Consider the following 15,447-nt stretch of genomic DNA (forward strand, 5'->3'; position numbering starts at 1 on the left):
CGGGACCAGCGCTCGCGCCGTGCATTCTGGGATTGGTAGTTCTCGGCCATGCGTTGTTGGCCTGCGCTGCCCAGGACCAGGAACTCGCCTTCCCGGCTTGCCGCGCGGCCGAGGGAGCAGCCCGGCGACCAGGAAACGGGAAAGATGGCGACTACTCGGCGACGTTGAGGCCGCGTTGGGCGGTTTGGGCTCAAGAGTGGTGAGTCTCGGGCTATGGAAGCGGTTTCCACGAGCCTGCAGAGAAGGCGAGAATGAGGGTACAGCGGTCGACCCTGTCTCTGGGACGAGGCGAGGAAGAACGCCATAGGGAAAGGGCACGAGCTTGGAAAGATCTATCCAGCAGGAGGGAAGGGGCGCGGGCCCCAGTGGGAGTGTTGGCTCCGGCGGGGATAGGGCAGGTCCCTGGACGGTGTTACGGGTCAGACCTTTGCCCATGCGCACAGCACCCGTGATATCCTCAGTCCGATCTTACTCCTTCATGTTTGGAGTAGCCCTTGCTCCAGCCAAACTGAAACTTTGGCTTTTCTCCCATAACTAGTCATGCTTTCCCGCCTCTGCGCCTCCTGTATTATTTCTTTTGCCGGGAATGACTTCTTTCCGGCACCTTCAATTACACATCTTCAAATTCTACCTTCATTTTAATACTCAAGAGCCACTTCCTCTACACTCTTTGCAGATCTCCTTTTTCAAGTGAAAGGAAACTTCTTTGAACTCCTGCAATAATTCATCTGAGCCTGCATCTTGGTATGTGCCTCATATCCTCTATTGTTTTGTAAGCTTCCTGTGGACAGGATCTTCCTGATTTCCTTTTGTAACTCACACTGTGCCTAGCATATGGTGGTGGTTTGATAAATGCATACTTCATTGAATGAAAAAAAAGACTGTCCTGCAAGCACTGAGGAACTCAAAAGATCCGGAGGTTTGTGATGAGTAGAACCTATAATAAAAGTTGCCTGTGTTTACTGTCTGCTTATTTGCACTTCTCATTTTCTTCTAAACTCATTGCACTCGGGCTTTTACTCTCACCATGCCAGCTCTTGTCATCTCTGTTTTTACAAAGGCGAGGGTGACTCCTTTATCTTCCAGTCTTTCTCCCCTTGACACAGATCAGCATTCCCTCCTTGAAACACATTTTTGGCTTCTGTGATGGCATACCTTACTTTCTTCTTTCCATGGTATACTTTACTATCTTTTCTTCTTTTCCACTGGCTATTGTTTCTTTCTAGTTTTCTTCTGTGGCTTCTACGCCTGACTTCTAAACGTTACAGTGTTTCAGAGCTTAATCCTGTGTCCTCTTTTTTTAAAAATATATTTATGACTGAGTTGGGTCTTAGTTGCAGTTAGCCTGGCGGGGGGCGGGGGCGGTGTGGTGTAGGTTTTTCTTGCCAGCGCTTGGGCTCTCTAGTTGTGGCCTGTGGGCTTAGTTGCTGTGTAGCATGTGGGATCTTACTTTCCCGACCCGGGATCCAACCTGTGTCCCCTGCATTGAAAGGTGAGTTCTTAACCACTGGGCCACCAGGGAAGTCCCTGGGTCATCTCCTCTGTTTTCTTCCTAACTAGAATGCCTACTTAGGTAATAATCATTTAGCGTCCTATGGTTTTAAAAGCCGTCTGTATATTGATAACTCACATTACTGTCTCCAACTCTCTCCTAAGTTCCAGAATTGCATTTTCAGCTGCCTTCCTGGAATCGCTACTTGGTTTTCTTACTGACATCTTACATTCACCGTGATCAAAATGAAACATTAAATTTCTTCCTACATCTTCTCCTTCCCCAGTCTTCTGCAGTCGCTAACGGCGCTGTGAGCCATTTAAGTTGGTCAAGCCATATAGGAGTTTGAGTGTGTCTCCTCTTTGCTTCCTCCCTTCATCAGTAAGTCCTGTCAGCTCTGTCTTCAGAATCTGCCTTGGGGCTCTCTATTTCGTCCCATCTCCATTCTCACTTTCCTAGAACAAACCACTGTTACCTTTTTAAAAATATCTATTTATTTATTTGGCTGTACCGGTCTTAGTTGCGACACAAGGAATTGTTTAGTTGTGGCATACACACTCTTAGTTGTGGCATGTGGAATCTAGCTCCCTGACCAAGGATCAGAGGGCCCCTTGCACTGGGAGTGCAGATGGTGGTTCTTGGCCACTGAACCACCAGAGAGGTCCCCGCTGTTATCTTTTGTCTGCTGCTGCTAAGTCACTTCAGTCATGTCCGACTCTGTGCGACCCCATAGACAGCAGCCCACCAGGCTCCCCCATCCCTGGGATTCTCCAGGCAAGAACACTGGAGTGGGTTGCCATTTCCTTCTCCAATGCATGAAAGTGAAGAGTGAAAGTGAAGTCGCTCAGTCATGTCTGACTCTTTGCGACCCCATGGACTGTAGCCCACCAGGCCCTTCCGTCATGGGATTTTCCAGGCAAGAGTACTGGAGTGGGGTATCTTTTGTCTAGACTACCATAATAGCATTCTCAGTGGTTCCGTGTGCATTCTTGCCTTTTGCAAGTCACCAAAGTGATTCTTTAAAAATGTAGAATAAGACCATATTACTTCCGGTTTAACACCTTTCTAAGGTTCCCACTGCAGTTAAACTAAAATCCAAGTTCTTCTAGCCTGCTCTAAAACACGTTTCCGTGATCTGACTCCTGCCTACCTTCTTGAACGCATCTTGAGCCAGTTTTCCCCTTGGTCATTGCCACTCCTGACCACATGAGTCTATTTTTTTGGCAGTGCTGCACAGCTTGCAGGATATTAGTTTCCTAACCAAGGACTGAACCTGGCCCTGGCATTGTGAGGGCCTAACTATTGGACCACCAGGGAATTCCACGCGTGTCTATTGTTAGTTAGCAAACATGCTAAGCTAGCTCTTGCCCCAGTGTCTTGCTGTTCCTTCTACACAATAAATTCTTTTCCTTGATTTTTATGGACTCTCTCTTTCCCATCATTCAAATCTAAGCTTACATGTCATTTAAAAAATTCTTTCCAGAGCCCTCTTGTTCATGCTGCTCCCCATCACACACCCTGCTTTGTTCTCTTTATTAGCACTTATACTGTTTGAAATTCTCTTATTTTCTGCCGAACTGCTGTCGTCTTCACTGGAATTTAAGCATTATGAGTTCAGAGGCTTTGTTTTGTTTCCTGCTGTATCTCTAGTACTGGAATAGTTTCTGGCACCTCTCAGGTACTCAGTGAGTATTTGTTGAAATAATGGTGATGTCCAGGATTGCCTTTCCTCTGATTGTTCTCTGAGGGCTATAAGTGAAAGAGACATAAGTATAATGTCCATGGTCTGTGCATGATGTACTGGCAATTCTGAGGTAAAATAGGTTGTCTCCAACTTTTTTAAAGTGCTACTTGTTCATTTTTCTTTTCTTTACCTATTCTCCCTTCTTAAAGATACATGGCGGGAATTACATGGGAAAGGGGGATTGTAAGTTGTAGCTTAGGGAACTGTTATTGCATGGGAACCATTTGGAGATAAAGTAAATTTTGAGAAATATATCCCGAGGCTTAGGAATGATGATGGTGGTCGTAGAATAGAGGCAGATTCAAACTTGCTGTCTGAATTTAGCACCTCGCTGAAGTAGATTTTGTAGTCTAAAGGGCAGTTGACAGTATGGTATGGTGTTCAGTGTCCCCCAGGCAGGATGGGGACAGAACAATTCCTGCTCAGACCTTTTGTGGGACTGGATCATAATCAAGGCTGTGAAAATCTGAGTACGGAATGTCAGAACGTCTGTGACCTCTGGTTTCTGGTACACTTCTTCCTCCCTCCTCGCTCCCTCCCTCCTTGCTCTACTCCATCCCTTCCTCCCTTATTTTTAATTCTAAGATAATCATAGATTCACAGTTCAGTTCAGTCGCTCAGTCGTGTCCAACTCTTTGTGACTGCATGGACTGCAGCACTCCAGGCTTCTTGTCCATCACCAACTCCTGGAGCTTGCTCAAACTCATGTCCATTAAGTCGGTGATGCCATCCAACCATCTCATCCTCTGTCGTCCCCTTCTCTGCCCACCTTCAATCTTTCCCAGCATCAGGGTATTTTCAAATGAGTCAGTTCGAATCAGGTGGCCAAAGTATTGGAGTTTCAGCTTCAGCATCAGTCTTTCCAATGAATATTCAGGACTGATTTCCTTTAGGATGGATTGGTTTGCTCTCCTTGTAGTCTAAGGGACTCTCAGGAGTCTTCTCCAACACCACAGCTCAAAAGCATCAATTCTTCAGTGCTCAGCTTTCTTTATAGTCCAACTCTCACATCCATACATGACTACTGGAAAAACCATAGTTTTGACTAGATGGACCTTTGTTGTCAAAGTAATGTCTCTGCTTTTTAATATGCTGTCTAGGTTTGTCATAGGTTTTCTTCCAAGGAGCAAGCATCTTTTAATTTCATGGTTGCAGTCACCATCTGCAGTGATTTTGGAGTCCAAAAAATAAAGTCTCTCACTGTTTCCATAAGATACAGATTCACAGGAAATTTTAAAACCAAAGTGCATGGAGGTCCTATGTACCTGTCACCCAAGTTTTTGCCATTCCATAACTAGAAGTACATTTCTTTTAATCTGTGTAAAAGTGAGTTTCTCTTCTCTTTGAACTTAGGTTTTCCTTGAGGTGCTGATCTTAATCCTACATCTCAAAATTAAACTCCTTTTTTCTCTTTTGAGCTTTCTTTATGCGCTCAAGAGAACTTATCTCCCTTAGATGTAGTTTATTGATCCTGGTGGGCTGGCAGATACAGTAGATTCCTAAGTTAAGCAATATAAGTTATTTCTAGAGATAGTATACTATTCATTTGGTAACATTTTTTTAATACTTTTGCAGTCTAATTATAAAAATTAGGTATGCTTATTGTACACTTTTGGAAATAAATATGTACAAAAAGGAATCCCAGAGAGAGAGTATTAATGAATAAGAATGGGCCTCTAGAGCCAGACTGCCTGAAACTCTGACACTTAACGCCCAGGTGTCCTTAGGCAAGTTACTTTATATATCTGAGCTTCAGTTTCTTTAACCATAAAGCAAGCACACCACTATATCTACTTCAGAGCATTGTTTTGAGATTAAGTAAATTGTTTGTAAAAAGTTCAGAAAAGTATCTAATACATAATAAATACTCGTCTTATGCACGATAGATGGCAGGAGAGCTGGCTGATAAGAAGGACCGTGATGCATCACCTTCCAAGGAGGAAAGGAAGCGATCTCGGACTCCTGACAGAGACCGCGATAGAGACCGAGACCGGAAGTCTTCCCCATCTAAAGATAGGAAACGGCATCGTTCAAGGGATAGGCGTAGAGGAGTGAGCCGTTCTCGCTCCCGTTCCCGATCCAAGTCTACGGAAAGGTAAAGTAACTTGCTGTGTGTTACCTGGAAAGGGAGTGTACATTTCAGACTCCTTTATTCTTGGTTCCTCTGATGCCTCCGTATGGGGACATGAGTCTGTAATAGGTTTCTCTACACCTGGGACCCAGTAGCTCTTAAAGAAGAAACTTGTAAGATGAAGGTCCTAGTGACTGAGGAAAATAGTTCATCTCTTCACACAGTCCTATCATTGTCATTAATACTTAGCAGTAACGCTTGAAGCTATAAGACCTTATTAATAGAATTCTCTCATAACTTCTTGGGAAACACATTTTCTAATTTGTAAAATATTACTTTGGAAAGAACAGGGCATGGGAACCTTCTAAGATAGGGCTGCATTGCAGGTCCACAGGAAATATCACATGATTTCTTAATTGCTCTGTCTTCAGAGATCGCCGGCACAAAGAGCGAGAGCGGGATAAGGAACGAGATCGGAATAAGAAGGACCGAGACAGGGATAAGGATGGGCACCGAAGGGACAAGGACCGCAAGCGATCCAGGTACCTGACGGGTTGGATTGGGCTTTATGGCGACGCCCTCACTGCTTCCTCTCTGCATCTCAGCTCGCCCAGCTGCATGGGAAAGTGAATTTTCCACAGTGAATCCTGTTGGTAGTTATTGCAGAGCTGTCTTTTAGAAGGCACACATCTTCTTTAGAATGTATAACCAGTTAGTGAAGTCACAGCCCCTTGAGGATCCACTTGTTCTTAGAATTTTGAAGTTAGTTTGAAAAGGTTACCAGCCAACAGAACATTCCTATAGCTCCATCAGACCATTCAGTTTCCTACCCAGAATATACAACATGTACTTGTTGGGTTAGCTTAATGTGCCAATACCTTGATGTCTTTGTTCTGGAAACTTTCTGTACAAAGTTTTTATTAGGCCCTGAATATGTAGGTTAGAATTCAGGGCGAAGGACAGAATCCTTATAACAAACACTGTGGTTATTTGAGATCTCTTGTATATTAAGCTTATAGCAGATGTGGGGAAAAGATTGCTGGGGCCGATAGGAAGGAGAAATGAGCAAAGGACATATATAGCAGTATCTGGGAAGGGTGTGGGTGGTGGCCATGCTGGCTGAATTCATTGTGCATTACAAAGTAAGGCAGGGTCTTTTTTTTTCCTTCTGATGTGCACTTGCTATTTGGAGGAATTTTTTTTTAATTGAAATATAGTTGATTTACAATATTGGGTTAGTTTCAGGTGTACAGTGAAGTGATTTCAGTACACACACGTATATATTTTCCAATTCTTTTCCATTATAGGTTACTATGAAATATTGAATGTAGTTCCCTGTGCTACAAAGTAAATCCTGTTGTTTATTTTCTATATAGTAGTGTGTATCTATTAATCCCATACTCCTAATTTAGCCTTCCCTGCCCACTTTCCCCTTTGGTAACCATAAGTTTGCTTGCTGTGTCTGAGTCTGTTTCTGTTTTGTAAATAATTCATTTGATTATTTTTGCAATTCCATGTATAAGTGATATTACCTAGTATTTGTCTTTCTCTGTCTGACTTACTTTACTCAGTATGATAATCTGTGTCCATCCATGTTGCTGCAAATGGTGATATTTCATTGTTTTTTGTGACTAATGTTTGGAGAAAATATTTTTGATATCAGTAGTTAAGACCCACTTCCCAGAGGAGATTGGTTTCAGAAAAGGAGATTCAGGTATCATGGGGCCAAGACAGGGCCATCATTCATTTCAGAGCAGGCAGAGTGACCAGGCCTGCAAAAGGAACTTCAGGACTTGTTGGATGACCATGGGCCAGTCTTGTTGAGTCATGGGAAAACTTCCATTCTCTTTTGGGGGCTCAGTCTGATTCTCATCCAGGGGCTAGAGTAACAGTGATATGGGGAGTTCGCTGGTGGTCCAGTGGTTAAGACTCCTCACTTCCACCGTAGTGGATCCCTGGTTGGGGAACTAAGATCTCACATGCTTCACAGCATAGCCAAAAAATAGTGATGTGGACTGTTCCCCTGTTCCTTTGCATTAAAGTTTATCTCCTGGCCGAGGAAAAGATTTTAAATCTCGGAAAGACAGAGACTCTAGAAAGGATGAAGAGGACGAACATGGTGATAAGAAGCCTAAGGTAAAAAGAGGAAGAATTTTTTTTTCCCCTTATCATCCTCTTCAGTTTAAGCCTGACTTTGTTGTTCTTCAGAGGGAGAGAGCCTCTATGGACTGAAGTCCTGTGTTTTATCTTCAGGCCCAGCCATTATCCCTGGAGGAACTTCTGGCCAAAAAAAAGGCTGAGGAGGAAGCTGAGGCCAAGGTAAGAGCTTGAGGGTCTGTATTAGTTGCCTAGGATTCCCATGACAGAACATACGGACTGAGAGACTTAAACAACAGAAATTTATCTTCTTACAGTTATGGACGTCAGAAGTTCAAGATCAAATGGGGTTGTTCTGAGGCTTCTCTCCCTGACTTTTAGGTGGATGGCTTTTCCATCTGCACATGCTCTTCCCTCTGTGTACAGGCCCCTGGTGTCTCTGTGTGTCCAAGTGTTCTTATAAAGATACAGTTAGATCTGTGTGGGGCCTACCTTTGGAGCCTCATTTTACCTTAATCACCTCTCTAAAGGCTCTGTCTCTAAATACAGTCTACTCAGAGGAATGGGAGTTAAGGGCTTCAACATCCAGATTTTGAGAGAGACATAGTTTAGCCTTTAACAGGGTCCCAGGCCTGTTTGTGTTTTCCTCACACATTTAATGCCTGAGCAGGTATTTCTGGGCCCTTTGCCATCTCGCCATCAGTGACGTGAGTCTACCCTGTCCCCAGATCCTTGTTAACAGTTGTAATCTATTTTGTAGCCCAAGTTCCTCTCCAAAGCAGAACGAGAGGCTGAAGCCCTGAAGCGACGACAACAGGAGGTGGAGGAACGGCAGAGGATGCTTGAAGAAGAGAGGAAGAAAAGGAAGCAGTTCCAAGACTTGGGCAGGAAAATGTTGGGTTCGTTTTCTTACCCCGTGGCCCTCGATGGGGGTAGGAAAGGGTGGGGCAGGATTGTGGTGTCACTCAGAAGGGCTTGAGACCTGTTTGAGTTTGGAGGAGGGTGGCTGGGGCCCATTCATGAGAGACATCTCTTTCTGTTAGGTCTTCATTCCCCTTGTATCACGAATGTCCCCCCTTCCTTTTTACTCATTTGGTGTCTGTCGTTTGGATGATCTCCATGCCTCTTTTTTCTTCCACTGAGTTCTTCTGCAGCTTTGTTCTCTTTGGTCTGCAGAAGACCCTCAGGAACGGGAACGTCGGGAGCGCAGGGAGAGGATGGAGAGGGAGACGAACGGGAATGAGGATGAGGAAGGGCGGCAGAAGATCCGGGAGGAGAAGGATAAGAGCAAGGAGCTGCATGCCATTAAGGTTTGGCCCCACCCTCCACACACACAAATGAGGTTTAGCTGTGTGGCCGTTCTGATCTCTGTATGTGAGGTTTGGGCCTCCTGCTTGAAGGGCTCTGTGTTCTGTCCCTGGGCAGGAGCGTTACCTCGGTGGCATCAAGAAGCGGCGCCGGACAAGGCATCTCAATGACCGCAAGTTTGTCTTTGAGTGGGATGCGTCTGAGGACACTTCCATTGACTACAACCCCTTGTGAGTGGTTTCATGCCTCAGTGCTAGGTCTTTTAAACTAGGCAGTTGCTAGAGAGAATCAGTGATACAGAAATAGGAGTGAGATAGGCTGGGATGGGGAGATGGGTAAAACAGTCGTCAGCCGGCCCTCTGGGTGGGGAAGACTCTGACCGAAAGGGGAACTGGTACACCTTCAGCCTTGTGCTTAGCAGCTTCTTCTCTTTTCCTCTTCCTCTGTCTCAATCCCAGGTACAAAGAACGGCACCAGGTACAGTTGTTGGGGCGAGGCTTCATTGCAGGCATTGACCTGAAGCAGCAGAAACGAGAGCAGTCGCGTTTCTATGGAGACCTAATGGAGAAGAGGCGGACGCTGGAAGAAAAGGAGCAGGAGGAGTGAGTGATCAGGGCTGTGGGTGCGGGGGCACAGCTGAGTCTACAGGAAGGAGATGGAGGATATGGACCCCATTTATTCCCTGTGTCCTGCTCCAGGGCGAGACTCCGCAAACTTCGAAAGAAGGAAGCCAAGCAACGCTGGGATGATCGGCATTGGTCCCAGAAAAAGTTGGATGAGATGACGGACAGGGACTGGCGGATCTTCCGCGAGGACTACAGCATCACCACCAAAGGTGGCAAGATCCCCAATCCCATCAGATCCTGGAAAGACTCTTCTCTGCCTCCACACATCTTGGAGGTCATCGATAAGTGTGGCTACAAGGTGAGAACAAGCAGACTGGCCCAGAGATCTGACATGTTGCCAGATTCTAGGGGGTACATACTTAATTTGAGAACAGAAAACTTTGTTCCTTGACTGTTTGGTGCCTCCTCTGCCAGTGGGCACCAAGGTGATGTTGTTGTCAGTTTCTGAAGTATTATTTGTTGATTGTGTTTCTTCTTGGGTCCCATACCTTTTCACTCTGCTTGGTTCCTTCCCATTGTGCCCTCCCTGACAGCAGTAGCACAGGTAGCATAACTCTGTACCCATTGTCTGTACCCACTGCTATCTCTGGGTCTCTGCAGGAGCCAACGCCTATCCAGCGTCAGGCAATTCCCATTGGGCTACAGAATCGTGACATCATTGGAGTGGCTGAGACTGGCAGCGGCAAGACAGCAGCCTTCCTCATCCCGTTGTTGGTCTGGATTACCACTCTCCCCAAAATTGACAGGTGAGAACAGCCGACATTGGTTCCACGGGGTGGGAAAGGTGAAAATGGCAGATGAGGATTTGGTCTTCTTTTTAAGTCTATAATCAGAAGGCCCCTTCTTTATTTAGCCTGGGTCAGATATTAGGGAATAATTGGATCATGATATTAAAGAAGCATATGGTTATTTTATTGCTGGTACAGATCACTCCTTGGAGTGCTTGGCTGTCCTGGAGTCTGATTTTTAAGAGCACTTGTTGCATTCTTTTCCCACCACCCTCCCCATTCTCATAGCTGCCCTTAAGAGTGACTTTATCTTGCTCCTGTTTGTGGTTGGATGAGAACCAAAGCTCATGAAACTGCGGGCTGCCCCATTTACCACAGGATCGAAGAGTCCGACCAGGGCCCTTATGCTATCATCCTGGCCCCCACTCGTGAGCTGGCTCAGCAGATTGAGGAAGAGACCATCAAGTTTGGGAAGCCGCTGGGCATCCGCACTGTGGCTGTTATTGGCGGCATCTCCAGAGAAGACCAGGGCTTCAGGCTGCGCATGGGTTGTGAGGTTGGTTCACCTAGCCAGCAGCCAGCCCACTGTTTGGGGCGGAACTGTTTCTAGTTCTGCCATAGATGTACAGTAAATGAAAAAAGGGCTGGTTTATAGATACATGCTGTTATTTATGGAGGACTTAGGCACCAGGGATTGTACTTTGCACATCACCGTCACAACCACCTTAAGAGAATGGATAATGGTACTTCCATTTTGCAGATGAAGCTGAGGATCAAGTTAATAACTTGCTCAGAGTCACAGCTGGTGATGGGCAGAACTGAGATTCATGTCTGAAGGCTGTGCTCTTAATCACTCTGCCAGACTGCATCATTGATTTTGCTTTGCATTCTTCTCAGGGTAGAGAAGGAGAGCTTTTTACAAGGAAGTCTGCTTCTGCAGGCTTCCTAATCCTACTATCCAACCCCCTCCCCTGTATCACTTAGTCTCTCTTCCACCTAAGAAGGTTCCTGTTGATGTTCCCTCTTCCATTTAACCCCTGGACCTTACCCAGAGACCCCATTCACTCCTGAGGAAAAAAATCCAAGTGATTTCATGCAGTTCTCTGGAATTTTCACTCGCAAACCTAAGTGGAGTTTGGGGGCCAAGTTTCTTAGCATTGGGGATCTGTTGCCCAAGTAGATGGATATTTGACAGGAGGGGAAGGAAAGGGTACCTGCTGGGGCCACACGTGACTCCCCTGTGCCCCCCAGATAGTGATCGCTACCCCGGGACGTCTGATCGACGTGCTAGAGAACCGCTACTTGGTGCTGAGCCGCTGCACCTATGTGGTTCTGGACGAGGCAGACAGGATGATTGACATGGGCTTTGAGCCAGACGTCCAGAAGATCCTGGAGCACATGCCTGTCAGCAATCAGAAGCCGGACACAGATGAGGCCGAGGACCCTGAGAAGATGCTGGCCAACTTTGAGTCAGGAAAACACAAGTACCGCCAAGTAAGGCTGCTTCCCCAGGCCGGGAGAAGTTGGGCAAGTTGCCAAACCTGCTCCAGGGCCCTTCTTGCCCTTGGTGGGCTAGAGTACATGTTTCCAGAATGGTGAGGCATGGCCGTGTATGATCCTCTCACAGTGCTAGCAGTGTAGCCTCTTAGCCTGGAAAGATGATTCTGGAGAGTCACGCCGCTGCCACTGCAGGTACTAGCAGATCACTCAGCCCTTCTATCATAAGGTAGAAAGTACTCTGCTGAGTAGCCACTGAGGAAAGAAGTGGGAAGGCGAGGGGCAGTTTTCTGAAACACTGTTTCCTGTCCAGGCTCATTTTCTGTTCTTTAGTTTGGGCTGCGCTGCTTGTGCTGATGGTGGGATGTGTGGTGTGTCTGCCTGAGCTCAGGGCTAGACCTCTTGTTTTCACAGACAGTCATGTTCACGGCCACCATGCCCCCAGCGGTAGAGCGTCTGGCCCGGAGCTATCTTCGGCGACCTGCTGTGGTATACATTGGTTCTGCAGGCAAGCCCCATGAACGTGTGGAACAGAAAGTCTTCCTCATGTCAGAGTCTGAAAAGAGGTATGGGGGCACCTGAGTCAGGGGAAACAGAAGGGAGAAGGGGCTCTTTTTAGTGTGAGTGGTGGCTGGAGGGTGATTGTCTGCCACATTGAAGAGTTCTGTTTTCTTGTACAGAATTCCATGGGCATTGGAGATTCTGGAATTGGTGTTTGTAGATCAGGGTTGGGCATTTCACTTGGAGTGGAGGGGTAGTATGTTTGTCATTTTTCTCATCCTTTTCTCTCCAGGAAAAAGCTGCTGGCAATCTTGGAGCAAGGCTTTGATCCACCCATCATCATTTTTGTCAACCAGAAGAAGGGCTGTGATGTTTTGGCCAAATCCCTGGAGAAGATGGGGGTGTGTCTGGCAGGGGAGGGCAACGCCTCGTCTCTTTGGTGCTGCTTTCTGAAGCTAGTCAGGCCCCCTGGGCTTCTGCTTTCAATGCCGACCCATTCTTGAACCTTTACAGTATTTAACAAGTCAGGGTCAGAGGGAAAGGGGTGGTAGATGGGGATAAAGAGGACTTGGTCAGTTGCTATGACTCCCTGTCCGTTCCAGCAGTGCCAGCCACAGCTGCCTTGGGTTTTCCTCCAGGTGGGCTGGGGCCAGGGAGACACATATCCTGGCAGGATCTGAGGGTGTGGAATGGAGTGGTTTGGAGTGTTTTGTTATGAAGTATTTTTGGGAGAGGGGATGGCGTGGTCAGGAGGGAGATGTTAGTGATCAGCGTCCTTTACTCCTGAATCTGGTGTTTGAGGGGAAGGGTGTGTCCTCTCCACTCAATGCTGAAACGGCCTTAAATTTCTTGGTCCCTGCTTTCCACCCTCATCTCGCCCTCATTCTCTCTTCCACTACTTGTCATCTGTCTGACTCCATATCTCACCCTGATTGCCCTACCCTTAACCTTGTCCTGTCTGTCTGCCGCACCCCCATCTCTCCCATCCCTTTCCTCAGCTCATCTGCTCCCTTCTTCACTTGCCCTTGTTCTCCCGCCTCCTTCCCCTTCCTTCTCCCTCTCCAGTCTGCAACCCTCCTCCCTGTCCCCCCCTCCTACCTTCTGCGTCTCTGTGTGATCCCATTGCTCTTTCTTCACCTCACCATTCTTCCAACAGTACAACGCTTGTACGCTGCATGGTGGAAAAGGCCAGGAGCAGCGAGAGTTTGCACTGTCCAACCTCAAGGCTGGGGCCAAGGATATTTTGGTGGCTACAGATGTGGCGGGTCGTGGTATCGACATCCAAGATGTATCTATGGTCGTCAACTATGACATGGCCAAGAACATTGAGGGTGAGTGCAGGGGAAAGAGCTTCACTCCAGGTAAAGGGTGATTCCCTGCCTGCTTCTTCTCAAATGTCTCCACCGAGGGGGCCGCTGCTGTCAGCTCTCTTAGCCTCGAGCCTGGGGTTGCTTGTTCCCGTGAGAAGAGCCCCTGCCCTTCATCTCACCTGGGTGTGTTGTCTCAGCACCTGGGACAGCACCCTTGTCTTCTGGGTGTGAAGAGTGGAGCTGGGCCACACTGTCCGAGTGTGAGAGGGTGACCTCCATCAGCAGTGCTGCTGGGGAGAGCACCGTGGGCCCTGCAGGGTCAGGCAGCATGAGCTGCGTTTACTGCCCTGGGTGGGGGTGGCAGAGAAGAGGATGCCTTTAGAAGTGGAGGCTTCAGACACTGCCCACCAGGGCATCTGGCCTGGTGCACTGATGTTTCTTCCCCTCCCCAGATTACATCCACCGCATTGGCCGCACGGGACGAGCAGGCAAGAGTGGTGTGGCCATCACCTTCCTCACCAAAGAGGACTCTGCTGTGTTCTATGAGCTGAAGCAAGCCATTCTGGAGAGCCCGGTGTCCTCCTGCCCCCCAGAGCTGGCCAACCACCCTGATGCCCAGCACAAACCAGGCACCATCCTCACCAAGAAGCGCCGGGAAGAGACCATCTTTGCCTGACACAACACTCGCCCCGGGGTCAAGGCCATGCTCTGGAGCCTGTTCGTCAGGACCCTCACATCTCTTCCCAGGCCCTCACTCTTCCAGGGGCTTAGGAAGCAGTCTGACTCCCTGGCCTAGGCCCTCAGGTCTGAGGCCTGAGTGCAGGTCTGTCCAAGGGGAGGAAGCTGCTCTAGGAGGCAGGCAGAACAAACTACCAGGGTTTTGGCCCAGCTCTGCCCCTCAGGCGGGCTTTGGGACTGCATCGGGCCATCAGCTCTTGCCAGTTAAAGGGGCAGCCAATTGGCATAGCCTCCGACTGAACAAAAACCTGGCTGCTGGGCTGGGACTTCTTTGGCACAGACTTGACTGCCTAAGCTACGGCACCATCATTGCCCTAGATGACCCAGGGAATCGGGTACTGAGGATTATGGACCTTGGACTCTTATCGTCATTTTGACAGCTGTTTGCCCTTTTGGATTATAAAACAAGTCGAGAGCCTTGTTTAGAGTTGTGCACGGCCCCTGTGCCAAGGGGTGTTGTGCACTTGAGACGTCCCTCACCCAGGGAGTTTTTATAGTAGATGAGGGGACAGAGTGAGCTGGCTGAGTCCATCTTGAAGTCAGTGAAATTTCTGTTTTCTATTCTCTGAGAAGATGAGTTTGTATGTTCTGAGAATAAATACACGAATATGAAGGCTGTGTCTAGTTCTGGCTAAACTCATCTCCCAGGTCCTCCCTGCACTGGGCATGGTGGGTTGACTTGGGAGATGAAGGAAAGTCACATCCGGAAAAGATCCTTGGGTCTAGGCTGTTAGCCTTAAGTCTCTAGGAACTACTTGAGGGGAGATGGGAAAGGCAGTGACGGTGGGACTGTCGTGCATCTTCCCTCCTCAGCTCTGGCTTCATAGAAGTTGTAGCTCTGGCCTGGGCAGCCTCTTGGGGTCTTCACACAAGGGTGAGGAAGGAAAGCAGCTGTGAAACTCTGGCAGGAGCAGCACAGTCAGAACCGTTCTCCCACCCTGGAACAGTGTGCTTGACCCCAAGTCTTCAGGACCATTGTTTGTGGCTCCCAGATTGCTGCTCTGGAGGGTGAGGAGATGGGCAGCAGAGACAGCAAGGAGAGATGAGCTGGGCCCAGCTGAGTCTCCGTGTGGGGAGGGGGCTGCAAGGCCTGGGTCCTCCCCCGTCTTACTCACATGCTCTTCCTTACCCCTCGAAGAGCTGGGCAAGGACGTGGAGTTCGAGTTGCAGCTCCTTCAGGGCCTTTCTGGCCTGAGGCTGGGACAGTGTGAGGCTGTGACTCAGCCTCTTCTCCACCTCCCTGAACAAGTCCCTTCTGTGCTGCTGACGGTCTCCCTCCAGGGCCTGGGCATGAGCGGGTGGGTAAAGGGGCGCCCGGGAGTCTAGTGCCTCCCC

At 48.1% G+C, this 15,447-nt stretch overlaps 1 protein-coding gene across 2 annotated transcripts; it reads left to right on the forward strand.

The window, feature by feature from the left end:
- Positions 1-113: 113 nt before the first annotated feature.
- On the forward strand, positions 114-14,725 carry DDX23 (DEAD-box helicase 23). Of its 2 annotated transcripts, XM_005206310.5 has the most exons (18): positions 114-199; positions 677-744; positions 5,123-5,331; positions 5,739-5,849; positions 7,350-7,443; positions 7,561-7,626; positions 8,165-8,303; positions 8,581-8,714; positions 8,830-8,942; positions 9,171-9,314; positions 9,411-9,636; positions 9,939-10,084; positions 10,445-10,622; positions 11,318-11,560; positions 11,978-12,129; positions 12,357-12,465; positions 13,221-13,395; positions 13,827-14,725. In XM_005206310.5, the coding sequence occupies exons 3-18, from the start codon at positions 5,123-5,125 to the stop codon at positions 14,048-14,050; spliced, it is 2,463 nt and encodes an 820-aa protein (XP_005206367.1). In that variant the 5' UTR covers positions 114-199; positions 677-744; the 3' UTR covers positions 14,051-14,725. The 2 variants fall into 2 exon arrangements, with proteins under 2 accessions (XP_005206367.1, NP_001095672.1); NM_001102202.1 differs by lacking the exon at positions 677-744 and having other exon boundaries at positions 132-199.
- Positions 14,726-15,447: the final 722 nt, after the last annotated feature.

Source organism: Bos taurus, chromosome 5 (assembly GCF_002263795.3).
Source record: "Bos taurus isolate L1 Dominette 01449 registration number 42190680 breed Hereford chromosome 5, ARS-UCD2.0, whole genome shotgun sequence".
In the NCBI taxonomy this organism is placed as follows: domain Eukaryota; kingdom Metazoa; phylum Chordata; class Mammalia; order Artiodactyla; family Bovidae; genus Bos; species Bos taurus.